The sequence below is a fragment of the Dunckerocampus dactyliophorus genome, chromosome 2, assembly GCF_027744805.1.
Source record: "Dunckerocampus dactyliophorus isolate RoL2022-P2 chromosome 2, RoL_Ddac_1.1, whole genome shotgun sequence".
Lineage (NCBI taxonomy): Eukaryota > Metazoa > Chordata > Actinopteri > Syngnathiformes > Syngnathidae > Dunckerocampus > Dunckerocampus dactyliophorus.
Genome location: NC_072820.1, coordinates 46,829,729 through 46,857,540, shown reverse-complemented (window position 1 = coordinate 46,857,540; position 27,812 = coordinate 46,829,729). Strand labels below are relative to the sequence as shown.

Sequence of the window (27,812 nt, the reverse complement as noted above, 5' to 3'; positions counted from 1 at the left end):
TCTTAATATCATATTTATCAGTATTGTCCAGTCATTTATACTTTTCTAAAAATTAAATCCTTCAATGCCAAAGACATAGGTTTTAAATTTTTATAAACCCAAACGCCCGATCCCAACAAAGTATACTGCTCAAAAAAATTAAAGGAACACTTCGAAAACACATCAGATCTAAACTGGGGGAAAAATGATCTTGAATATCTTTCCTGATAATAAGTGGGTGATGTATTAGTAACAAAATTATGCCACATAATTTGATAGAAATGAAAATGATCACCCTATAGAGGGGGGAAATCAAAGACACCCCAAAAATGAAAGTGAAAAAATGATGCAGCAGACTGGTCCATTTTGCTAAAATGTCATTGTAGCAACTCAAAATGATTCTCAGTAGTTTGTGTGGCCCCCACGTGCTTGTACGCATGCCTGACAACGTCGGGGCATGCTCCTAATGAGACTACGGATGGTGTCCTGGGGGGATCTCCTCCCAGATCTGGACCAGGGCATCAATGAGCTCCTGGACAGTCTGAGGAGCAACCTGGCGGCAGCGGATGGACCTAAACATAATGTCCCAGAGGTGTTCTATTGGGTTTAGGTCAGGTGAACGTGGGGGCCAGTCAATGGTATCAATTCCTTCATCCTTCAGGAACTACCTGCATACACTAGCCACATGAGGTCGGGCATTGTCGTGGACCAGGAGGAACCCAGGTCCCACTGCACCAGCGTAGGTTGACAATGGGTCCAAGGATTTCATCCTGATACCTAATATCAGTCAGGGTGCCGTTATCTAACCTGTAGAGGTCTATGCGTCCTTCCAGGGATATGCCTCCCCAGACCATCACTGACCCACCACCAAACCGGTCATGCTGAATGATGTTGCAGGCAGCATAACGTTCTCCACGGCATCTCCAGACCCTTTCACGTCTGTCACATGTGCTCAGGTTGAACTTGCTCTCATCAGTGAAGAGCACAGGGCACCAGTGGTGTAGTTGCCAATTCTGGTGGTCTATGGCAAATGCCAATCGAGCTCTACGGTGCTGGGCAGTGAGCACAGGGCCCACTACAGGACGTCGGGCCCTCAGGCCACCCTCATGGAGCCTGTTTCTGATTGTTTGGTCAGAAACATTCACACCAGTGGCCTGCTGGAGGTCATTTTGTAGGGCTCTGGCAGTGCTCATCCTGTTCCTCCTTGCACAAAGGAGCTGATACCGATCCTGCTGAGGGTTGAAGGACCTTCTACAGCCCTGTCCAGCTCTCCTGGAGTAACTACCTGTCTCCTGGAATCTCCTCCATGCGTTCAGGTACCGCAGTGATGCCCTGGTCCAGATGTGGGAGGAGATCCCCCAGGACACCATCCGTAGTCTCATTAGGAGCATGCCCCGACGTTGTCAGGCATGCGTACAAGCACGTGGGGGCCACACAAACTACTGAGAATCATTTTGAGTTGCTACAATGACATTTTAGCAAAATGGACCAGTCTGCTGCATCATTTTTTCACTTTCATTTTTGGGGTGTCTTTGATTTCCCCCCTCTATAGGGTGATCATTTTCATTTCTATCAAATTATGTGGCATCATTTTGTTACTAATACATCACCCACTTATTATCAGGAAATATATTCAACATCATTTGTCCCCCAGTTTACATCTGGTGTGTTTTCGAAGTGTTTCTTTAATTTTTTTGAGCAGCGTATTTATTTGTCTTTTATGTTTTTTTGCGCGAGAGGCTAAAGAGGTGATGACAAAACTCCTCACCAATGGAGTAGGCTTGAGAGCAATTTTAATGACATAAACTGCCACTATGTGGCAGAAGTGCATCACGAGAGGAAGAAGAAACATACATGAAAGGAAGAGGAAGCCCTTGCACCACAAAAAAAAAAATGCATGGGAAATTTTAATGCATGCATACGCACACACGCATGTGCACACACATAGATAAGTTCCAACTCACATAGTTCAGTTCCAAATGTGAAAATTGTAAATATTTCATGGTATTATCTTTGGAAATAAAAAAAATATTTTTGTGTGTTATGTTGTGGCCTAGTTGTGTGCCTTGGAAGATCAGTCAAAATCGTCTAAAATGGCCGGTACTGAAGGGGTTGTCGTTGGAAAAATGGCTGAGATTTAAGCAGTAAAAGTTACTCTTGTTCTCGTGGACCCAATCTCATGCATCGTGGTGTCTCATGACACCGAGAATTTATACTATTTGGCTTATCATTCCTAACTATAACGGCACTTCCTTTGGTCAGTTTGTTTGCAGCCTGAGGCTTTGCTGATTGTGGCGGTGGAATGACCATGTGAGAAATAAAGGTTTGGTTGTTGCGCGAGTTGAAGCGCTAGCTTACCTTAACAGTGAGCAGGACAGGTGAGTGGCCAGGACCTCCACCAACATTTCCTGGGTTAAAGGTGGTGTCCTTCTGGCACATGTAAGGGGGTTTCAGAACGTACCCACACTGACCGTTCTGCAGGAATTTTCCTCGGTTTAGATCCATTGGTTCCCCAGGTGTTTGGAAATTCAGAGCCACTGGAGAAAACAACAGTGTTAAAATGCTGGAAGTTTGTACATGTGGCTTTTCGTGCTTTTTAACACATAGTACTGACACTTTCATAGAACTCACCAATCTGACAGCCTCCATTCCACATAGTCTGAGGGTTAAAGTTGGAAGATTGTACCCGTTGCCCTGAAGGGTATATTCTGCTAAGATGATTGGTATTGTGACGCACAAACTGCATCCCTGGAGAGAGAAAGTACAATATTATTTATTTTTATATATATATACACACACACACACACACACACACACACACACGCATACATACAGACCCTTTCCAAAAAATTAGAATGTCATGGAAAAGTTGTTTAATTTCCATAATTCCATTCAAAAAGTTAAACTTTCATAGATTATAGATTCAGGGCCCACAATTTACACGATTTCAAGTGTTTGTTTATTTTTACGTAATTTGGGCTTCCAGCTCATAAAACCCACAAAAACAGGAATTCAAAAAATTTGAATACTGTGAAGAAATCACCATATACTTCTCAGTTTTTGCAGGAAAAAAAAAGAAATTAGGATCACATCAAATCAATCAAAATATGGTACTTTCAAAACGATATGTCAATCTTCAATACTTGGTTGGGAATCCCTTTGCCTTAATCACTGCCTCGATGCCACGTGGCATTGAAGCAATCAGCCTGTGGCATTGCCTGGGAGTTATGGAAGCCCAGATTTCCTTGATGCTTGCTGTCAGCTCTTCTTTGTTGTTGGGTCTGGTGCCCCTCATTTTCCTCTTGAGAATACCCCATAGATTCTCAGTGGGGTTTAGGTCCGGTGAGTTGGCTGGCCAGTCAAGCACTGTGATGGCATGGGCATCAAACCAGGTTTTGGTGCTTCTGGCGGTATGGGCAGGGGCCAGGTCCTGCTGGAAGATGAAATCTGCATCTCCATACAGATCCTCAGCAGAAGGACTCATGAAGTCCTCTAAAACATTCTGGTAGACTGTTGCGGTGACCTTGGATTTAAGAAAGCAGAGTTTACCAACACCTGCACCGGAAGTTGCACCCCAAATCATGACGGACTGTGGATATTTCACACTGGACCTCAGGCAGCTTGGGTCCTGTTCCTCACCCGTCTTCCTCCAAACCCTTGGACCTTGATTCCCAAATGAAAGGCACACTTTACTTTCATCGGAAAAGAGGACCTTGGACCACTGGCCAACAGTCCAGTCCTTCTCCTTGGCCCAGTGGAGATGCTTCCTACGTTGGCTCAGGTTCACAAGTGGCTTGACCCAAGGAACTCGACAGTTGTAGCCCACCTACCGGATGCGTCTGAATGTGGTGGTTTTTGAAGCTGTGACTCCCGCCTCATTCCACTCTTTCTGGATCTCTGCCAGATTCTTGAATCTTCCCTGTTTGATAATCCGCTGAAGCCCACGGTCATCTCTTTTGCTGGTGCATCTTCTCCTGCCACATTTTGCCCTTCCTCTAGACTTTCCATTGATATGCTTGGACACAGCACTCTGTGAACAACCAGCCTCCTTAGCTATGAACTTTTGTGGCTTACCCATCCTATGGAGGGTATCAATGATGGTCTTCTGGCCAGTTGTCATGTCTGCAGTCTTCCCCATATTGAACCAAACTGAGACAATTGAACCAAACTGAAGCAATTTAATGACACCTGGGGAAGCCTGTGCAGGTGATTTGAGTTTAGTAGATGATTAGTGTGTGACACTCAGTTTAAAACATTCATGCCCTGCAAAATTTGGGCTGATTTCTTCACAGTATTCTAATTTTTTGAATTCCTGTTTTCGTGGGTTTAATGAGCTGGAAGCCCAAATTATGTAAAAATAAACAAATAAATACTTGAAATCGTTTAAATTGTGGGCCCTGAATCTATAATCTATGAAAGTCTAACTTTTTGAATGGAATTATGGAAATTAAACAACTTTTCCATGACATTCTAATTTTTTGGAAAGGGTCTGTATATATAATATGCTTAGGAAATACCACACACAAAGTCTTATCTTGCCAAAGTCAGCCTGACCAATATTCTCGACTGACATTGTCATAAAAATGAGATCGGATCATATCGGTGTCGGTTTTTCTGCCGAGAAACAAGCTGGGTATGTTCGTGGTGTGCAAGTATTTCCAAGTTTGGATGCACGATTAAAAAAAGTGTTCGTGTTATCACTGTTCGTGTGATCACTACTGCCACAAAGGTACCGCTGCATGCACTTCTCAGCCACCGCAAAGCAGCTGTACATCCATCCATCCATCTTCTACCGCTTATCCGAAGCCCAGACTTTCCTTTACTTCGTCCGTTGGAGAGACTATGTCTCTCAATTGGCCTGGGTCTTTCCTGAGACCTCCTACCGGTCGGACATGCCCTGAGCACCTCCCCAGAGAGGCGTTCGGGAGGCCCGAGCCACCTCATCTGGCTCCTCTTAATCAGCACCTCCAAGTCAAGAGTCCATGGTTCTCATCCGGAAAAGGGTGGAGTGCCATATAAGATCCTGCCCCTCGGGGTCTTGTTCACGGCTGCGGGAAGGCTGGAACGCGATATCGACAGGTGGATTGGTGCAGTCAATTTTCCAGTCCATCCACATTCCCACCCTCACCTATGGTCATGAAATTTGAAGTGACCGAAAGGACAAGGCCGTGGGTACAAGCGGCCGAAAAGAGCATGCTCCGTAGGGTGGCTGGGCTCTCCCTTAGAGATACGGTGAGAAGCACTGTCCTCCTGGAGAAACTCTGAGCAGAACCGCTGCGCCTCCATATTGAGAGGAGCCAGATGAGGTGGCTCGGGCATCTGCATCTGGTCAGGATGTCTCCCAGACGCCTCCATTGGGAGGTGTTCAGGGCACGTACGATAGGAGGCCTTTACCAGCGAGGGCCACATATGGTAAAATTTAAGGACAGGGTCCACTTTGACATTTTGTAAACCAACCTATGTAGCTATGCTAATACATTATGTATATTTACAGAAAAAACAACCTGCATCTCAGCTTTGTGTTATAGGTGACAGTGTATTATTAGTAAGAACTTTTTCTCCACTGCTCGTTTTCCATTTTTTGCGGTTTGTTTTTAAATTTTTACATTGAGTTTCAGTTTCTCATTTTAAACTTTCATCCCACAATTTTTTCTCGTAACATTGTGACTTTATTCCCATAATATATTGACTTTGTTTTTGTGATACTCCAATTTTCCCAACTTAATTTTCCTAAAATTTAAACTTGACTTATTTCTTTCTAATATTCCGACTTTAAAATCTGTTTATTTCAACTTCCTTCAAAAATTTGTTTTTTTTTCTCGAAATTGATAATTTTTGACTTTATTCTAATATTTCATACATTTGTCTTTAAAATTGTTTTCTTTTTTCATTTCATCGTCATTCTTTTTTCTACTTTTGTTGTTTTTGTTAGATTTCTTATTTAATTGTATTTTTAAAATGTACCAAGGGCCAATAAAACAATCAGCCCCACCTTGGACACCAGTCTTAAACCGTGGGACATTTTGCTATAAAAAGCCAAAATGAATACGATTTTTCTGTGCATGTACAAGGCATACATGGATGATGTTGATATCAAAGTAAAGAGGAGACTGATGCTTCAATGTAGATTTACTAATACATATGTGTTTGGCAGTAGAGGAATGATACTTGTACCTTTTGGAGGGGCTAAGTGTTTCTTTGTGTGCTTTCAAATTGTGTTAAGTGTCACATTAGTGTTTTGTTTTTTTATTCGTGACATATGCCGGTCTCGGACTGATTGCTTGTTTTCCACACATTGTTGGGTGTTGTGGTTTGAATTGTTTTCGGTTTTTCCCGTTACATGTACAGTGCATGTGTTTATTGATATTGCACTGCCATCATTGCAACACAGACATCACCTTAGCATCCCCAAGTACCATGTTCCTGCGCCTTTAAAAGGTTAAAGCTCCCAAAGTGCAAACGGTGCAAGATGAGGGATTTTCTGATCCTTTAATGAATGAAGACCTCATTGGATGAAACATTGAGCAAAAAAGCGGATGGATACCTGAGTCGTTGACGTGCCCGAGGGCTTGACTTTCGGAGAATGATGACATGTGGCTTGCCGGGGTTGAGGCGGCGTGTTCAAAGTTTTTAAAGTGCACGCTGCGGGCGTACACGACCAAGTCTGACAGCACTCGACTCACCTTAGATGACTGAAGACACACGCAAGACGAAAATAGTCAGTACCAGCAAATCTTCAGCATTGTTTTCAGAACCAGGCAGCAAAGACAGAAAAGTTGCTGATGTGTCAACCTTCTTCTTGTCTTTCTTTTTCTTGACTTTGCTGTCAGCTTGGCTGGTCTCCTCATCAGAGGAGCTGGAACTGGGTGGGCCTTCCTCCGCCGTTTTCTCTTTCTTCCCCTTTATCAGGATTTTACCCTTGAGGTCCTGCAGACATTTGAAATGCACTTTTTCATTTTATTCTCATACTCGATTCTGTTTTTTCAACAACCCGTAATGATGTGAACATGACCAACAATACAGTCGCCTCTCGCCACATCACACTTCAAATTCCATGACTTCAGTCTGTCAGGCTTTTTCAAAAATAGATTTGTAAATTATTGTTGTTCCATGGTTAGTCAAAAGGTACGCCTATTGAAGCAAATTTGACTAATGTTTGGCCTAAATTAATCATTTTCAAGCATAACAATGGCTAAATGAACTAAAATACAAACACAGTAATCCCTGGTTTATGGCGGTTAATTGGTTCCAGACACGACCGGATTCTCACAAAGTAGGATTCCTTATTTCTAAATGCAATATTTTCGTATTTATAGCACAGAAAACCTGTTTATAATCTTCTAAATACAGTTTAACAATATTAGAGCCCTCTAGGCATGACATAACACCCCCATAGTCACCTTTAATAGGATCGACATAATAGAAAATAAGACATTCATACATTTTGTATGCCGCTTGTTCTCACTAGGATTGCAGGGGGGGCCTCGGGCGAGAGGCTGGGTACACCCTGGACTGGTCACCATCCAATCGCAGGGCACATACAAACAACCATTCACACTGGAGTCATTTAGAACACGTACGTCTTTGGAAGCCGGAGAAAACCCATGCGTGCACGGAGACAACATGCAAACTCCACACAGAGATGTCCAACCGAGATTCGAAGCCAGATCTCCTGACTATGTGGCCAACAGGCTAACCACTATGCCACCATGTGGCCAAAATAAGACATATAAGACAGAACACAGACTGCCGTTAGCACTGACAGTGTACTTCCTGTGGTGGCCATTGTCTCATCAATGTAACTTTACTGACCTCTAGTGACCAGAGTAGAATACTACTGTAATGCTCCTGGTTGTGGTTAAGGAAAGACTTATGACGCTGAGTCGCACTTCAATGGCTTTATTAACAAGCAGAGAACACATATACAGTGAGCATTCACACAGGAGCTGCTGTCGGCCACAACTCAGCTAAACACAATCAATTCTAACTAGCTGACGTCACACATGTCATTTCCCGAGCCCCGCTCCTTGGCACGCACAAGTCACAGATACTACACTGCATATCACGTCTTCTGAATGCCTTATACTTGTATTTTCCTTCCTTCCCTTTTCACTAATAGGCCGCAGTCAACCACAAAACAGCAATCATTTAGTGATTTATTTTGAAAAAACGCGATAAAAGTGATGTTGTGAAATTGTGAAATTTGAACTGCAAAGTGCCGAGGGACGACTGTGTAAGGCATTCAGAAAACACAGTATTCTACACTGGCCACTAGGTGTCAGTAATGTTACACTAATGAGACAATAGCCACCGCAGGAAGTGGGAAACTAGAAGTAAAAGAACAAAGAACTCTCCCAATGCTAGCCTATATTATGCCTTATTTTGTCTTATTATGTCTGCTATTTTGGTTAAGTGACTATAGGGATGTTATGTCATATCTAGAGGGCTCTAATAATGTTGAAAAGTATATTAAGAAGGTGGTAAACAGGTTTTCTATGCTCCAACTATAAAATGCCATTTATATAAACAAAGAATCCTACATAGCAGAAATTCACTTATCAAGGTGGAGTATGGAGCCAATTAACCACCATAAATTAGACATTTAGTAGAAGAGACACTTTTCAACAAGTCTACTGAACAGTTTTCCCTTACCTCTGGTGAAGGCAGGACGTTGGACTGAAGGCTACTGATGGGCTTGGTGAGGAGTTTGTCCCCCAGAATGGATCGCAGGTGCTGAGCCATTACTGTTTGCTGCTCCACAGAGCAGTGGTTCTCCAGGGAGAGGATGAGAGGGTATGGTGATGCCTGCAGCGTCATTGTGGTAAGTGACAGAACAGAAGGGCAATAGAATCATTACAAGCATTAATTGGCTTATGACATCTACAATGACACTTGATAACTTTTCTTCCCACTTGAGCTCAACTTTTACTTTTAAATCAAATTATATTCTTTACATTCAATGTATACGTTATAGCTGTCTACCTGTACATTGCAGGAGAAAGTTCAATGGTGCGTTCAAGGACCGTCAAACAAAGAGGGACAAGTTGGCACTCGCAACAAACAACTTAAAGGCCATTTCTGGTTGGATTTCCGTGATTAAGAACGTAGTTCCAGGTAGTCGCTGAGGTTACACATTTACATTACAAAAATGAATAGACAGGTGACATTACCCAGGAATACTGAGGGAGACAAATGTAACACTGAGCGATTTATGAGGAAGAATTTTTGTGATTGCAAAATGTATTTCTCTTTTGAACGCATATTGTTTTGAGAAGCCAAACCCCTTACTTGTGTAACCCCAGCGACTACCTGGAACTACGTTCTTCATCACCAAAATCCGACAAGAACTGGACTTAGGGGACCAAGTGGGGGTAAGTCTCTGTTGATGGGCTACACTGCTAATGGGGATGTCATACAACTTCATGTCAAAAAAATCAGAACTATACCTTTAAACATGCAAAAACTGTGGGATTTGTAACTGGTTATTATTCTTTGAATAAAATAATGGTCCTGTAGACTTTTACAGGTGTACTTTATATACAGAGAACACTACCACATATAGCCATTCCAGTCTTACCTGCATGGAACCTTTATATGTTGATGTTTCAACAGAAACATTGACTAAATACAAGCTATTTACCTTAAAAGCATACTCATTAATTGTCTGAATGACTTCAGCAAATGACACTTTGCTGGTCAATGTGTATCCATGGTAGATCATCGGTTGTCCTTTCTCTCCATCCCAACAGTCCAACTCCACACACCGACAACCGCTGTTCAAGGCTCTAAAAGACAAGTCATTATCTGGTATGTATAAAATGTGGGTAAAGAGTTCAATACCTATCTTGCAGCAAACAAACACACACACAGCAAAACAAAAACGTATCCAAAGTAAACCACCACACGATGCTTGTGAGGGAGCTGAGGTACCTTTGTACAACACTAAATCTTTCTTTTGACATCGTCAAATGTCCTTTGTTGGGGCCCTCAGCTTGAAATGTTGTTCAACTTTCACAAAAATTCCAGGATATTGACGCTTTCGAGACATAATAATAGACCCGGGATGGATTTATTGGCCGGGGATATGTCTATCACATGTCTCGCATTAGGATTAGGATTAAATGTGTTATCATTACACACGCACAAACACAGTAACCAAAAGGTTAGCTTCCAGTCCAGAAGTGCATTGTATATAGTATTTATATACTGTATGTTTGGACAAAAATACACTGAATATATGTGCATTTTGAATAGATACATTTTCTATCAAATGTAACGTCTATCAGGTACTGTGCAGATTCACATAGAGTATGTGCTAAGTATTAATACAGACAAATCTACAGATGTGCTTACATGATACGAATAGTTATGAATATATAGAGTAAATTATACAGTTTGAATATACAAACTAGATGTACATAACAGTCCGATATACCAATCAAGTATGCAGATTTGGGGACATATGGAGTTGGAATAATGAGTAAACAGTCGTACCTCATTTATACCGGTTAATTGGTTGCAGACTCGACTGCGATAAATGCATTTCTGCGATATAGGATTCAATAAATGGAATTTTCGTAGTTAGAGCATAGAAAGCCTGTTTATGTTTACTGTTTACTTTCTAAATGTGTCTTTTAACGTTAGAGCCTGAAATAACACGCCTATACTTTACACTCATATTATTCTTTGTTTACATCACATTGCGCAACTCTTATGCTGTAAGGACTCCAGCAAGCTCGAGGGTGGACAGGTTAGCCTCAATTCTACTGAATTTAAGGTGCCAAAACTTACCACTTCCACATGGAATGGGAGGAGTACTTTTTTCACTCTATCATGTCGTACATGTCATGACTGACTCAATGACTTCATGCAGTGTTAAGGCAATGCAAGGTAAGGTAATGTCTCAATGTTTTGTGTCGTTACTGCCGCTGAGTGACCAGAATACTACATATCACTTGTATTTCAGTGTTTTGACGAACAGACCATAGTCTACCATGAAACAGTCATCATTAATGAATTTCTGAAAAACCACAATATAGCAAGTGAGCGATAATCGAACTGTGATATTGCAAGGGACGATTGTACAGACTAAATCTGAAGCAGTGGTGTGCCATCAGGGCCAGCAAGGCCTTCTCTGCTGGCCTAAACACGATCAGAAGCGCTGGCCTGCATTTACAACTTAAATTCTAGCATTTATTCAATCAAATTGTATAAATTCATTCTCAACAGTCTGTATCTTCATTTTGTAGCATGGCTCTTAGCTGCACTGCTTCCAATGCATGTACGTCTATGTCCAATCAGATTTCAGCCTCTATGTGTTGCTATGTCAATGTACTGTGCCAAGGGCCTTCAGAATCAGGAGTGCTGGCCCATACTACCCACTACTTGCAATCGGGCTGTTTTTTTAACCAATCAGATTTCAGATTTGCCCCACTGGGCCAGCTAGCAGGCGTAGAATAACGTAATTTCTCAGTACTGTGATTAGTTGCTGTCTGAAAGCCTACCAGTGCACGTGAATGCCTCATCACTTGAGCGCCACAGCACTTAATTGAACCTGTTCCGACACCAAGAAAGGAGATAGACACGGTGTTGTGTGTGCGTTATAAGAAATAAGTGATTATATATATTTTATGGGAAAGGGTTTCCACTGGAAGTCTTAGATAAAGGGTTAGCTGATTTCTTGCTTTTGTAACAATGGTATTCATAGCAAATTCTGTAATCCCACGCATTGTTATATTGACTTTTGTATGTTACGGACAGTTTGTATTTGTCACACTCTGCAGTGACACCACTCTGGTGCTGCAGGTGAGCTACTTATTGGTTTCTGTTTGTTTTGGGTTTGGTTTCTCATGTGTTTCTCATTTTAGACCCTGGGCCACCTTGATGGGTGGAGCTACCGAACGAGCCACAGGTGTTCCTAATCAGAGCTGCCTCTTCATATTCACACCTCACCACACTACCACACTAAACATTTAGTGTACCACACTAAACATGGACCAGAGGAAGCCAAGGAGAGAGTTGTCTCAGGAGATTAGAAAGAAATTCATAGACAAGCATGTTACAGTAAAGGCTATATGATCATCTCCAGGCAGCTTGACGTTCCTGTGGTTGCAGTTGAACATATTGAGAAATGTAAGATCCACAGGACTGTAGCCAAACTCCCTAGACGTGGCCACAGGAGGAAAAGTGATGACAAATCAAAGCGACAGTTAATACAAATGGTAACAAAAGAGCCTAGAACAACTTCAAGACATTAAAGGTGAACTCCAAGGTCAAGTTACATCAGTGTCAGATCGCACCATCCGTCGTTGAAAGAAGAGTGAGACTGGAATTTGCCAAAATGCATGTTGACAAACCACGTCATGTCTGAAGAACAGATGAGAAAAACTGGAAGTTTTTGACAAGGCACATCATATGTATGCTCACAGACGTACAAATGAAGCGTACCAAAAAAAGAACACTGTCGCTACTGTGAAACATGGGTCTATGTTCTGGGTCTGCTTTGCATCTGGCACAGGATGTCTTGAATCTGTGCAGGGTACAATGAATCTCAAGACTATCAAAGTATTGTAGAGAGTAATGTGCTGCCCAGTGGCAGAGAGCTTGGTCTCAGTCGCAGGTCATGGGTCTTGCAACAGGATAACGACTCAAAATACACACCTAACAACACCCTAGAATGGCTGAGAGCAAAACATTGGACTATTCTGAGGTGGCCTTCCATGCGCACTGACCTAAATCCTATTAGGATACCCCAGGCTCCCTTCAAGCCTGAGACAACTGGAGCAGTTTGCTCATGAGGAGTGGGCCAACAATACTCATTGAAGTCTCACTGACAGTTACAGAAATCGTTTGATTGCAGTGATTGCCTCAAAACGTTGTGCCAGAAATTAATAAGTTAGAGTAGCATCATTTTTGTCCAGGGCTGCTTCATGACTAGATTTTTTCATATAAATCTGTTGAACCATAGTTGACTTTCATTTAATTTTTATTACTTTGTTACTTTTGTCAGATTCAAGTTATTTATCTGACCATTGTGTTTTTTTCTTTCATTAACCAGTGTGGAGGACTACTTCCTTTGTCAACTCAATTGTCGCTGCATCCAAGGTCCAACACGGACAGCTATACTGGATCAGTAAGGACATGAGACAGTGTGACGCTGTAATTACACTGCTATTCCAATCTCTAATGAATTAATAAGCACAAAGTGAAACGCGGCACATGAAACATGGACTCACAATGCTGATGAAAATTTGAAGCATGTGGCAGTTACTGTAAATTTGAACATTTGAACCTTTAACTTATTCCACTCCATAATTGAATTACAAGTTTCGATGCCTAGTTCGCCAACCCGAAGAATTAGCCGCGTACACCCAACAAAACAAAATCAGTGAACACCAACGAAGAAGAAGCCACATAAAGCTGTCCATTGCCACCATGGTCAGCGTGCGGCAGTGATCACAGGTTTGGCTGAACTCCATGCAACAGTGGGCTTCAAAGGCTTCAAAGTAAAATAACATTTTTGACTTCTGTCATATGCCAACACTGAGGCAGGAAACAAATGATACTAGTGCAGAACCTTTTCATTGACATTTTACAAATGGTTCTTTATTGTTTGTTGGATATTCTGCACCCAATTTAGTGGGAGCCCAGTAACACGTTTAAGCGCCTGCAGCATCCGACTCCCTCTTACGCAGGGGCGTCAAACTCGATGTTATGTACATGGAAAGAAGTCAAGTTAGTCAAAATTTGAGTATACTTTGCATCCGTTGTAGAATACCTTTTCAATTGGATTAGACAATGAAAATAAGACATTTTCTGTCAAAACTAAGAACAATTACATTTAGAAGGAATATATATTTGAAAATGTTTTTTTAACTTAACATGAATAGATTTTTAAAAGTCAAAATATAAAAATATTAAAATAATCTTAAAATTAAAATGTATATAAAAATTAGGGCTGTCAAGCGATTAAAATATTTTATCGCCAATAATCACATTTTGTCCATACTTAACTCACAATTAATCACAGCCAGAAAGTTTTTATCTATAGTAAGTAGCGATGTAAATGTCTTTCTGGCAAAAAACTCGATACACATCTAGATACATGGGTAAAGATACGATTAAAAAAATATATATTTGAAAAACTGAACAATTGATACAGTGTACAAACGATACGATTCGATACAATTAAACGGTTACATTTGGACATCATATTCCCAAGCATGTTGTAAGGAAGGGGTCAATCAATTCATAAATTTTGTAAATATGGGCCATTATTTAAAAAATAATATACTATAGTATAATAATTTACTGGATAGAAAATAGCCAAAGTTCAGAAAAAGTTCATATCATTTCAAAGAAAATGGAGAAGTTTCAAAAAAGAACTCTGGTTCGCGCCCTCATATAAACCATGCAAACGTTTCTGACCCTGCCTCTTAAGAGAATCTGAAATCACTTGTCGGAGTCTAAATGAGGAATCGGAACTTAAATCATTCAAATTCAAACGATGCCCAACCCTGTCCATAAGGGCCTCAAAAAGATTGGTTTGTGAAGATGATAACACGTGTTACACACAAAAAAGACAAGAAAGCAACAAACCAATGTGGAGATATCTGCTTGTAGACAAATTGTTCGTGGTTGCCACACTTTTAAAACAACTTCAAACATATGACAAAACCTCACGTCAAATTTATGGGTTTGCATTCTTGCTTACCGGATATATGGCTCGACACCACTCTCTCCAATCAGCTGGTCCCCAGACAAGTAGGTGTTGTGAGAAGAGGAGATGAAGTAGTGTGTTAGGGGCCGATTCATGTTTTGATAAACCCAAGCATGATCCGGATCAAATGCAGAGTTCTCCTTGGACAGCATGTACATAGTGAACCCGTTAGGTGTCATAAACTGGTTCTTCTGAGCTGTTTTGGGAAAAAGGACAAGAAATATTTAACAAGGGAATTGTGTCTGTCAGTGCAATATAACTGATATTGCAACATACCCCATTCATTGAATTCATAGGTGAGGATCAGGCTTTGGGCATGTGTGTCTGCAGCATCCTCCTCCTGATCTTTAAGAAATTTCTTCACATCTCCATTTGAGAGGACAGCGCCATCGGAGGAATAGAGGCGAAACACAGCATCTAGCTCAGGCCTCCGCAACAGCTCTTTGCAGAAAATCTCTATTTCCCCGTGGTCCAGACGACTGTTGCCTGAGCGATCACATTTCTGTCATGACACACACACACACACACACACACACACACACACACACACAACAATGCAGTACATCTCAAATTAGGTTTTACCTAGAATACAGCCATTATGTTGTCTTAAGTACCTCAAAGAGTGCACGGGCATATTGGTCACTCAAGTCAATATTGATCATCTGCAGCAATGTCTGCACTTCAGAGTAGCTCATACTGTCGTCATTATTCAGATCAGCCTGTTTCAGGTAAGCAACAATCCAAGTAACGCACATGGTTAAGGAAGTCATCACACAACGGTTAAATTGTATTTTTCTACTCAACATTATATACAGACCCTTTCCAAAAAATTAGAATGTCATGGAAAAATTGTTTAATTTCCATAATTCCATTCAAAAAGTTAAAACTTTTTTTATTCAAAAAATTAGAATACTGTGAAGAAATCACCATTTACTTCTCAGTTTTTGCAGGAAAAAAAAACAAAGGATCACATCAAAGCAATAAAAATATGGTACTTTCAAAACGATATGTCAATCTTCAATACTTGGTTGGGAATCCCTTTGCCTTAATCACTGCCTCGATGCCACGTGGCATTGAAGCAATCAGCCTGTGGCATTGCCTGGGAGTTATGGAAGCCCAGATTTCCTTGATGCTTGCTGTCAGCTCTTCTTTGTTGTTGGGTCTGGTGCCCCTCATTTTCCTCTTGAGAATACCCCATAGATTCTCAATGGGGTTTAGGTCCGGTGAGTTGGCTGGCCAGTCAAGCACTGTGATGGCATGGGCATCAAACCAGGTTTTGGTGCTTCTGGCGGTATGGGCAGGGGCCAGGTCCTGCTGGAAGATGAAATCTGCATCTCCATACAGATCCTCAGCAGAAGGACTCATGAAGTCCTCTAAAACATTCTGGTAGACTGTTGCGGTGACCTTGGATTTAAGAAAGCAGAGTTTACCAACACCTGCACCGGACATTGCACCCCAAATCATGACGGACTGTGGATATTTCACACTGGACCTCAGGCAGCTTGGGTTCTGTTCCTCACCCGTCTTCCTCCAAACCCTTGGACCTTGATTCCCAAATGAAAGGCACACTTTACTTTCATTGGAAAAGAGGACCTTGGACCACTGGCCAACAGTCCAGTCCTTCTCCTTGGCCCAGTGGAGACGCTTCCTATGTTGGCTCAGGTTCAGAAGTGGCTTGACCTGAGGAACGCGACAGTTGTAGCCCATCTCCCGGATGCATCTGAATGTGGTGGTTTTTGAAGCTGTGACTCCCGCCTCATTCCACTCTTTCTGGATCTCTGCCAGATTCTTGAATCTTCCCTGTTTGATAATCCGCTGAAGCCCACGGTCATCTCTTTTGCTGGTGCATCTTCTCCTGCCACATTTTGCCCTTCCTCCAGACTTTCCATTGATATGCTTGGACACAGCACTCTGTGAACAACCAGCCTCCTTAGCTATGAACTTTTGTGGCTTACCCATCCTATGGCGGGTATCAATGATGGTCTTCTGGCCAGTTGTCATGTCTGCAGTCTTCCCCATATTGAACCCAACTGAGACAATTGAACCAAACTGAAGCAATTTAATGACACCTGGGGAAGCCTGTGCAGGTGATTTGAGTTTAGTAGATTAGTGTGTGACACTCAGTTTAAAACATTCATGCCCTGCAAAATTTGGGCTGATTTCTTCACAGTATTCTCATTTTTTGAATTCCTGTTTTCGTGGGTTTAATGAGCTGGAAGCCCAAATTATGTAAAAATAAACAAATACTTGAAATCGTTTAAATTGTGGGCCCTGAATCTATAATCTATGAAAGTTTAACGTTTTGAATGGAATTATGGAAATTAAACAACTTTTCCATGACATTCAAATTTTTTGGAAAGGGTCTGTTTCAGCATATATGCCTATATACACACTTTTCACATAGCAACATAGAAACGAACGCTACACCTAGCGCTAACTTTTCCATACTCAAAAATGAAAACAGAGCAGCAGCTCCAATATGTAGCTTTACCCGTTGGTAGTGGCCTGAGGTGTTGTGAGCGTGTTGGACCTTGCTGCATGTTCCACTGATCTAAATCCAATTGAGAACATTTGAGGACGGATGGCAAGGGAAGTTTACAAAGATGGACATCAGTTCCAGACAGTGGATGCCCTCCATGAAGCCATCTTCACAACCTGGAGCAACATTCCCACTAGCCTCCTAGAAACACTTGCAACAAGCATGCCCAAACCCATGTTTCACCTCATTAACAAGAATGGTGGGGATACTCATGACTGACTCCTTTTTTCAGTATTTTATTTCTATTTTCGGGGGGTTTCTTTGGTCTTAAACGTTTTATCAGCTGAGGAACGACCTATTTCACTTAATGCTTGTTTGCAGTAAATTGCTTACTGAAAATGTTTTTTCTCACTCCCATTTCTTCTTTTTGCAGTTTGAAGCTTTAATTAGAGAACTACCCTGTCCTTTTTGTCTGGTTCTTCCAGGGGTAACTCCAAGCATGGGCTGTTGCCCTGACACCAGATACTGGAAGATTGATAGAGTGATGAATTTACACACAATAAGGCGGTTTGCAGCAGTACGCATCAACTTGTACTGTACATAATCACATCCCAAAATAATCAAAGGATATTGATCAAGTTTCTCTTTCTGGGTCATGTTCTCAGTTCTTTCTAGCAGTGTTTGGATGCCTCGAAACCAATGACGAGCCTCCTCCTTGTTACGGCAGAGAAGATCCAAGTTCCTTCGGGAGCCTTTGAAGACCACCGTCAAACAGAGGTCTTCAGGTATTCCAGCAACCATCTTCCGTAGTGTCTCTGAATGAAAGCCCTGTCGTACACACTCCACCTCACTGACAGAGACTGGAGTTGCATGAGGGAGACACAGACATCATTCATCAAGTGGTTTGTCATTGGAACTGTTAGTGATTTGTAATTCAGGTTCATTGCATATGTACAACCATATCTAAAATTACAAGAGTAGAATTAGAGACATCATCATCATTAAAGCTGTCATGACTGGCGACATCTTATACAGCAGAACATGCTTGAAGGGACTGTATTCATGGTGTTCCTCCAGCTGCCTGAAGGGCTCCAATATTCGAAAGTACTAGTACACATGCACTACTTATGTTTATGTTAGTTTGTAGTCAGTGTGGACGTGCTGTCACCTTCCACATACAATGCCAGCCTGCAGCTGGAGTGGGACTAAAGTCATGGTCAAAAGTTTTGAGAATGACACAAATATGAATTTTCACAAAGTCTGCTGCCTCAGTTTTTATGATGGCGATTTGCATATACTCAAGAATGTTATGAAGAGTGATAAGATGGATGGCGATTAATTCCCTCTTTGTCATGAAAATTAAAAAAATACTTGTGTATTTCAGCCCTGCCACAAAGGAGAAACTGACATGTTTGTGATGAAACATTGGTGAGTGTGTTGACAAAGACAAAGTCTGGAGATGACTGTCATCCTGACTGAGTGAGAATAACAGCTTTAAAAAGTGGGGTGGCGCTGGAAATCTTTGCTTTTCCTTTGTTAACCATGGTTACCTGCAAGGAAACACGTGGAATCACCAATGCTTTGCACAAAACGGGCTTCACAGGCAAGGATATTGCTGCTAATTGGATGGCACCTAAATAATATAATGGATTAGACTGGTGACAAGCTACATCTGTAGCTCTGGGATAGTCTGACGGAAACGTGGCTGCTAATTCGCACCTACGGCCTATCCGGCCACCACCAAACATTCATACACCAGTGTAGGCTGGACTGGACCCAAGGTAGGTGAAGTGTCTTACCCAATGACACAACAACAGAGGGAGCCATGATCGAACTGCCAACATTCCGGTTTCTGGACGACCTGCTCTACCTCCTGAGCCACTGCCAACAATAAACCCGCCATTTACCAGATCATTACTTCATCTTCAAGGAAAAGACATTCAGGTGTTTTGAAGAAAACTTCAGGGCGCCCAAGACAGTCTAGCAAGCGCCTGGACTATCTCCGAAAGTTGATTTAGCTGCGGGATCAGGGCACCACCAGTGCAGTGCTTGCTCAGGAATGGTAGCAGGAAGATGTGAATGCATCTGTACAGTCAGGTGAAAACTTTTGGAAGATTACTTGGTGTCAAGAAGGGCACAAAGAGACCACTTCTGTCCGGGAAAAAACATTAAGAACAGACTGGTATTCTGCAAAAGATACAGGTATTGGACTCCTGAAGACTAAAGTAAAACCATTTTCTCTGATGAATCCCATTTCTGATTGTTTGGGGCTTGTCTGGATAAGAAAAGGTGAGCGCTACCGTCAGTCCTGTATCATACCAAGGGTAAAGCACCCTGAAATCATTCATGTGTGGGGTTGCTTCTCAGCCAAGGGAGTGGCCTCACTCACAATTTTGCCCAAGAAGACAGCGATGAATAAAGAATGGTACATACAACCTCCAAAAGCAACTTCTCCCAAACATCCAAGCATTACAAATTCATGGCTGTAAGTGCTATAGTACATGTGACATGTAAAATGTATACACTTCCCTATCACTATACCGTCCCTATCAAAAAAATGAAATGAAACTTTGGGAGAACCGTTTTGGGAGGGCTAAGGCTCTGTTCCAGCATGACTGTGTAGACGTGCACAAAGCAGGGTCCATACCACCATGCTTTGATAAACTTGGTGTGGAAGAACTAGTACAGACCCCTGACCTCAAGCCCACCGAACACCTTCAGGATGAACACAGATGGTCTGTCGGATCAGTGACGTCCGACATGCAAACGTTGGATGGATGGATGATACATGGCTCAACATGTACCACGAACACACGCCACATCTTGTAGAAAACCTTAAGTTTCAAAGAGGGAACAACAATAATGTATAACTGGTTTTGCACCAATTAAAGGCCTCCTACTGGTCTAGTGAGGCTAAGCTATAGTTCAGCCTTTGGGTAACTATAAATCACGAAGCCACGGGTTACAAGGCCCTATAATCTCACCATTTGTACGACTGCTGCAGCTATCTAAATACAACTGGGTGAGCGTATAATAAAGGCCTTGCCTTTCCCCTCCTATACTGTAGTGAGAGAGAATGTGACGAGTTGTGTTCATATACAGAGCACTAAGTACCGGTTTTAGAGGCACCAAAATAGACACAGCATATTCATTAGTGTTTATCCTTTGAACCAAGTAAGAGCACTCCACCGACAGTAGAAGGCCGAGCGGAAAAGCTTCATTTAAACGTAGTCAATAGGCCTACATTGGAGAGCCTACTTCAATACATTTAAAAAATACCATCTTACTTCTGTAGACAGACAACTTGAAAAAGCTGGAGAGAACCCGAAAAACAAATGGGAAATAGGACTGAGACCACCTTTCAATCCTGTGCAACTACTGGACCACTATGCAAAAAAGTGACCATGTTTCCATGCACTCAATGTTGCAATAGGAGCTTGGTCACCCGGGAGGGGCTCAGAGTACAGCCACTGCTCCATCACATCGAGAGGAGCCGGTTGAGGTGGCTCGGATGCCAAAAATGTCTGGGATTGAATGAGTTAATGTACACAGTGTATCAAAGTGCCCCCTTATCCTTCAAGTTTTTTGTGTGCTTTATTACCTCCGCCAAGCGCAGTACAAGTGCAGCGGGGGGATTACGATTTTGCAGGCGTTTGTCTTCAAAATAACTTGAAACCTTCTGAATGTATTTGGATGAAATTTTCAGTAATTGTCGGAAATGGGATATGGAAGAAGTGATTACATTTTGGGGGTGATCCGGTTCACCGTCTGGATCCACAAATTTTGTTAAGGATTCTTTGTTAAGGATTCTTTAACATTGTGAGTTACCATTTTTGGCATTTGTGCATACAAAGCCACAGAAAATGGTCAAAGCACTTGAAAAAAAAAAATACAGGACAAGTTTCCAACAGATTCTACAAAATATCAACGACTGATCCAAAAAATGTAGGATTATTATTTTGGTGTGAATCACAATAGAGGGGGAACTATGGCACTTCTCTAAGTGCTTCTCTAGTATTTTTATTTTTTATTTGAGAATTACCTGCAAGCAATTTGTAGTTTTTTTATCTTTCATTAAAAAAAAAAAAAAAATTAAATGGCGTATCGTTGCACGACTAATACTGTAGTTTCATTTCGTAGTGAAGGACGCATGCTGACATATGACAAATTTCAGGTGCATAGGAGGAATCTCCAAAGGTGCATAGTGAGGCACGGGTCAGGGTGCAGGTGTGGAAAATGAGATGCGATTTGAGAAATAACTCATTTGGAAATATCAAATTTACAACTGTACAATTTAACAGTGATTCCAAATAAAAATGTTACTCTAGTTCACATGTGTCAAACTCGTGCCATGGAGGGCAGAGACGCTGCAGGTTTTCTCTCCAACCAGTTTCTTCAGCAGGTGATTTAATTGATGAGCTCCTTCCCTCAAACTGAAGGTGTTGATCATTAAAATCACCTGCTTTAGTGACTGGCTGGAAAGAAAACCTGCAGTGTCTCGGCCCTCCATGGCACGAGTTTGACACCCCTGCTCTAGTTCATTGTCATGCAAGTGGTTGTCAATGTAAATGCATCCATGAAAAACATTTAACAGGGACATAAAGATAGCAAAAACACTTACAGGATTGTGTTTGCCGGCATCGGCTGAAGAACTTGAAGGACTGACACCAGATAGTGGCTCCATCGTCCCGCAGCTTCAGAGTCCGCACCTTCTGCCAGCGGCGCGATCTGACCTTTTCGCAGGAATCAGGAGAAGTGATCAGCTACTTCTTACATCAATGGTGTCCAAACTTTTTCCACCGAGGGTTGCATACGGAAAAATGGTCCAACGCGTAGACAACTTTGATATTCTTCACCTTTAATTCATTAAACACGCCAAAACAGTCCGGTGCATTGCTTAAAAAAAACAAAAGCGGTATTGTTTATTTAGCCAATATAAACTAAATAGTCCTCGTCTTGGGAAATTTTTAGAACACTAATGCCTAATATTAAAAAAAAGTAAATACAGTGGAACCTTGGTTAGCGTCCGCCCAGGTTAGCGTGTTTTTCAGTGATCGTTGAAAACCATAATTTTGCCTCGGTTTAAGTACATTTTCCGGTTTGCGTGCAATATGGTGCGTGTCGTGTTATTAATACACCGAGTTAGTCCAACTGTGTTCTTAATGTATTTTTATCACAAAACATCCTTAGCTTCTAACAAAGAAGCTAGCTTGCTAAGTTTCAAAATGGCAACCCGAAGTCAGCTATGTATCAGAGGTCGACTCACAAAACACCTGTTTTTAGTTTTACATGCATAAAACAATTCTAAATACATATAAATGGTTAATGAATGGGATACATGAACATTTAAGGTTACTTTGACCTTCATTGAAGATGTGACTGTTCCCAAAGTCACGATGTGGCAGTGAGACACAACACGAACACCATCTTCCTGGTATTTCATGAGTTATTTTTTTTATTCGATTCAGTTCAGTAGTGTTTTTCACCTTTATCAAAATGCCGGCACTTGCCACTCTCTGTGGCTCCATTTTGGGTTATTGAGATGAGAAACACGATTGAATACAAGAAATAACTCGTGGCAAAACAGGAGGGTGGTGTCCGCGTGGTGTCTTGCCGCAACCTTGTGTCTTTGGGAACACTCACATTAAGAATCACATCTTCAATGACAGTAAAAGTCACCTTAGAGCTTCATATATACCTTTCTTGTGTTGACATTTTTGGCGTTCTGGAACAGATGAATTGGATTGACATGATCGCTTATGGAAAAAAGTATCCAGTTAGCGTTTGTTTGGGTTGGAGTCGGACCTTCAGGAACAAATTAATGATGCTAACCAAGGTTACACTGTAAATACCAGTTAAACCTCACACTGGGTGACGCTCAAAACACTTGTTAAGCACTGTAAGTCGACATATGCTATGCTAAGCGATGCTAACTTTGTTTTCATAACCTTTTTTTTGGCCCTTGCATTTTCACTTTCATTTACAGCCCCTGGGCTGTATTTTGGACACCCCTGTCAAACAATGTCCATCCATATAATGAATTCAATCATTTTCTTGCTGAACACTTAGAGGTGGGATGCACCCTCACCGGTCAATCACAGGATTGAAACGTTTTGAGTTTCTCTCAAGAAGATCAGTCTGACACACTTTTCTGTATTTTCAATCTTTAGTGACACAATTGTCCGGAAGACGTCACAAAGCTCAGCACCGGGGCTTCAGTTCATCCACTTTAAGAGTCGGAGGAAGAAACCTCGAACTAGCAAGTAACTGCTCTATGTCCTACTCTTGGGTCCCACCCTCGCAGGGGTGGGACCGCTCCCCTACATGTATCAGTGGTGTGGCTATGTGTCTGCTTCTAACTGGTTCTAGGGTATGTGTGTGCATGTGTCTTCTAAGTGAAGTAAGCTGCAGCAAGCAGATAAGCTTGTCAAGCAACCTGTCTGTACAAAGTTCAAGAAATAGTGCCTCTATTGTTTAACTCAGCAGTGCTTCTATTGTTTTATACTAGCCATCTCTAACAGTATATACATTATACAAACAAGCTAGACTAGAGTCCACTGGGAGAACCTATGCAAGTACGGGGAAACATGCAACTCTACACGCAGAGGTCTGAGCAGAGAAACAGAAAAATCCCAAATAGCTCCTTGTCGTGCAAGGACAGCGCTTGCCCGCCTCTGAAAGTGACCACTTTGAGTATTTTCAATACCTTCACCATCCTGGAACCCTGCAGCATCCGCTTGACATCTTCATCATCCTGCACGCCTACACAAACACAATGCAGCACAACTGGAAGTAAGGTACAGTGTGTGTATTCTACCCAATCAGCCAAATAACGACACAAGTAAAACTCAGTAACTGTCAAATAATGCTGGATAAGTGAGATGAAACCACAGGTCACTTGTTCTTTTCAAATTAATCATGATTAATCACAATTTGCCGCTATGTGTGAATTATGGCCATTTTTTTACTGCATTTTATTAACAGAAAGTTAAATGACAAAACACAATGATATATATTTGTATGTATTAACATCAGAACATTTGAATCACACTTTAGCTATTGTGACCAATGAGGGATTACGTTCAAAGACACCAAGTAATTTAAGCTGAATCCACATGTTATGAGTGTAGATGGATTTTCTGTGATTTCCGAGCATACTTCGATGCAGCAAATTGGATTTCCACACTAAGAGTTACGTTCATGAGTGATAAGAATCGCCACGTACTGTTTTTCTTTGTCTTTCTGTTTATTTAACACATAATAAAAGACTTTCTTGTGATGTTCGGAGTGTCCCTGAATGCACCTCGTTGTAGACAATGTTGCGAGGACTAGAGACGTGTTTGTGAGTTGGAGATACATATATGGTGTTGGAATTTCACTGCTGTTGATGTGTTCAGGTCAGAGTAAAATTATTAAAGATCATCTGTGGAATGCTGTCATAAGAAAGGGATGTGGCTTGACATAATGCACATGCTTAATTAACATAATTAATCAAATAAATAAATCGGATCCCATTAGAAAAAGGTCAGATAACCGATAATTCAAAGAAGTGTCCAATGAGGCAAGATTCCCCGTACTGTGGTGTATGTTAGTGGGCTAAGGTAAGCAAATCAAGTGCTCCTTTTCTGTAGCATGCTGCACACCTCCTCTGAGCTCACTCGTAAACAATCATGGCGTCCGTCGTATGGGACATCTTTTCCCCATCAGCCACCTTAAACGCCAGCATCGCTAAGACGGTGTTTGGAAAGCCTATGGAGACGCCAGTGCCACAACTTCACTACTGATTAATGGGCGTGTGATGTCAGACCTGTTAGCTTGCTAGCTTTGACAGCGCAGTGGCTGGATAAGGACTTCAAACTACATGCTTTTTTTTGTTTGTTTGAAAAAAATAAACGTCCATTCGAGAAACACAACTTCTACATTTTTGTTACTTTTTTATTTTGTGTATTAGTGGTGATGTCATATTTGGTTAGGACAAATCTACAGGTACAGTTTGTACAATCCACCTTCAAGTTTCTTACTCGCAGGTGTGCACAAATTACAGTTAAGTTTAAATAATAAAAAGATAGCTATAGATATTGGTATTGGTTTGAAAGAAATATATACTGTATTGTGTAGCTCTAATAATATTAATGATAATCATCATAACACTGACTACTGTTGCGGCCATAGCCCACAACAAGCTAAAACTCAAGTCTGAACCCGTTACGTCACTTGCTGTCTGCCACCCATTCGGCTCCCCTACAAGGTAAGCTTGTATGGCTTATTTTCTGTGATTACATCTACTATATTAGGTAATAGGAGTGCAAAGGCGACTATAGGGGTGTTATTTCATGTCTAGAGGTCTCTAATAATGTTAAAATGTGTATTTAGAAGATTGTAAACAGGTTTTTTCTATGTCATAACTAGAAAATACTGGAAAATATTCCATTATAAAGAAGGAATCCTACTTCGTGTAAACTTATGCAGTCAATTATGGAACCAGTTAACTGTGATAATTGAGGGATTCCTGCATAGGCGAGCCTAAAAAAAAATGTTTTCAGTGTATTCAAACTTCCTCAATGTCAGTAGCACTTGCCTTCTGTCTTCGGGGGATACAATTCAGCATCTTAGCTTTCAAAAGAACCCCAAACCATGCTTCTATAGTTCAAGGACAGCTTTACATTTACTTTGAGCATGACAGCCACATAGTGAAACATGAAAGGATGCAGCTTTGCCACTATTTTGTAAAGCATATGCTAAGAAGTATAATGCATCTCAGCTTTGTGATATATGTGAAAAAGCAATTTTTCCCCCATTTTTGCTGATTTATTTTCCCCAAAATATTTCAACTTTCTTCATAAATAATCTTTTTTGCATTTTCTTCTCAGAAAATTGCACCTTTTTTTCTTGTCAGAGTCATAGTTTAAGACTCGGAAAATTAGGTCAGTTTTTTCCATTTCTGCTGTTGTTGAGCTTTACTTTAACATTTTCCAACTACAGTGTGCGCTCGCTACATCGCGGTTCACCTTTCAATTTTGCACTTTTTTTAACAGCGTATGAACGTGCATTGTGTTCTGCGTTCTTGTGGTGTATTAGAGTGATCGATCCATAGGTGCTCTGTTGTATCTGTCTGTTATTGTATTTACTACTGCTACCAGTAGAGGGTGTTGTATACTCATGCGAGAGTTGAAGACTATCCAGTGTCCAGTTTGTCTCAGTAAATAGAGCCGCAACAGTCCTGATTGGCTAAGGCAGAACCTGCCCATTGTGTTTTGCGTTCTGATTGGCTGTAGACCACTGTCAATAAATCTTCGTGCAGGACTGCCTGTTTCCTGTTGTATGCTAGCATACATGCTGAATGAAGGCAGAAATTACTTGGCTGTAGGGTACCTGGAATACTGTAAATGAATCTTCGGCTCATGGAGGACGACGAGAAGGAATATGTTTTAACGAGGACACAAAAACGCCACAGCCGCACGGTGCCAGGATAAGCTACTATTAGACGAGTGAAATATCCGTGAGTCACTTAATTTCTCGTGTCCAATCGCGTAAATTGATCATTAAAATTCAAACGAAATTTTAACTTTTAGAGTGTTTAAACAAGAGAGAAATGTGATAACATGTTAATGCCTGTCTGAGAAGTGTGTTTTACAGCCTTAAAACATATATAATAATAATGGCACAAAAATATAGTTGTCTACTTCGCGGATTTCACTTATTGCGGGCTATTATGGGAACCTATTCCCACGATAAACGAGGGAACACTATCACAACTTTGTTCTCGTAATATTGTGACTTTATGCCCACAATATTCTTTTTTTCAGCAACTTAATTTTCCAAAAATTAAATTTTATTTTGTTTTGTTTATCATAATATTACAGCTTCAAATGAACAAACTCTTTTTTCTTTACTATTTAAATTTTAAGATACTAAAATGACATTATTTTGTCTCATATTATTACAATATTATTCTTGTAAAATGACCACTTTTTCTCATTTGAGTGCAATTTTTTTCTCTTAATGTTTTGACTTACAAATACTGTACTGTGGATTTATTTTTGCTGCTGTTGTTTTTATTTTTATTATCTTGTTAAATTATATATTTTTAGTACAGGGGTGATCAAAGTGCGGCCCAGTGGCCGTTTGTGGCCTACTACTGGTTTTATTGGCCTGTGGACAAAAGTACAATTGAACAAGAAATGTTTAAAAAAACGCAGCAAAAATTAATCGAATGAGAAAAATATGAGATTTTACAAGAATAACGTAATATTAGTATATATAGTCGCCTAATGTTGAAATATAAAAGGAAACAATACATTATTTAAAGTCATAGTATTATAAGATACAAACAACAAAATAAAATTGTCATTTTTGAAAAATTATGTTGGGGAAAAAGTTAAATTGCGGTAATAATGTCATAATATTATGGAAACAAAGTCAGAATATTACAAGAGGAAAGTTTAAAAGAATAAAGTTGAAATAGCTGGAAAATGTAAAAAAAAAAAAAAACAGAAATGGAAAAAATAGCTGTAAGTTTACCACAATAAAGTCAAAATATTTAGAGAAAAAAAGTCATATTCTAACAGAGCTGCAATAATTAATCAATGGATAATCGATTGCCCAATTAATCGACAGCTGTTTTGGTCATCAATT

At 40.9% G+C, this 27,812-nt stretch overlaps 1 protein-coding gene across 2 annotated transcripts in view; it reads right to left on the bottom strand.

Moving 5' to 3' along the window:
- Nucleotides 1-27,812, bottom strand: part of LOC129177084 (1-phosphatidylinositol 4,5-bisphosphate phosphodiesterase delta-3-A-like) — a 36,495-nt gene that overhangs the window by 6,956 nt on the left and 1,727 nt on the right. The window contains exons 2-13 of one of the 2 annotated variants that reach the window (XM_054767825.1): nt 23,884-23,939; nt 21,799-21,910; nt 17,809-18,037; nt 15,313-15,442; nt 14,975-15,200; nt 14,693-14,894; nt 9,620-9,764; nt 8,632-8,784; nt 6,772-6,906; nt 6,524-6,671; nt 2,611-2,727; nt 2,338-2,516 (exon numbers count right to left, since the gene is read on the bottom strand). In XM_054767825.1, coding sequence (XP_054623800.1) covers nt 2,338-2,516; nt 2,611-2,727; nt 6,524-6,671; nt 6,772-6,906; nt 8,632-8,784; nt 9,620-9,764; nt 14,693-14,894; nt 14,975-15,200; nt 15,313-15,442; nt 17,809-18,037; nt 21,799-21,910; nt 23,884-23,939 — 1,832 coding nt within the window. The remainder of the gene's footprint in view (nt 1-2,337; nt 2,517-2,610; nt 2,728-6,523; nt 6,672-6,771; nt 6,907-8,631; nt 8,785-9,619; nt 9,765-14,692; nt 14,895-14,974; nt 15,201-15,312; nt 15,443-17,808; nt 18,038-21,798; nt 21,911-23,883; nt 23,940-27,812) is intronic. The other variant, XM_054767826.1, reaches the window with a different exon arrangement.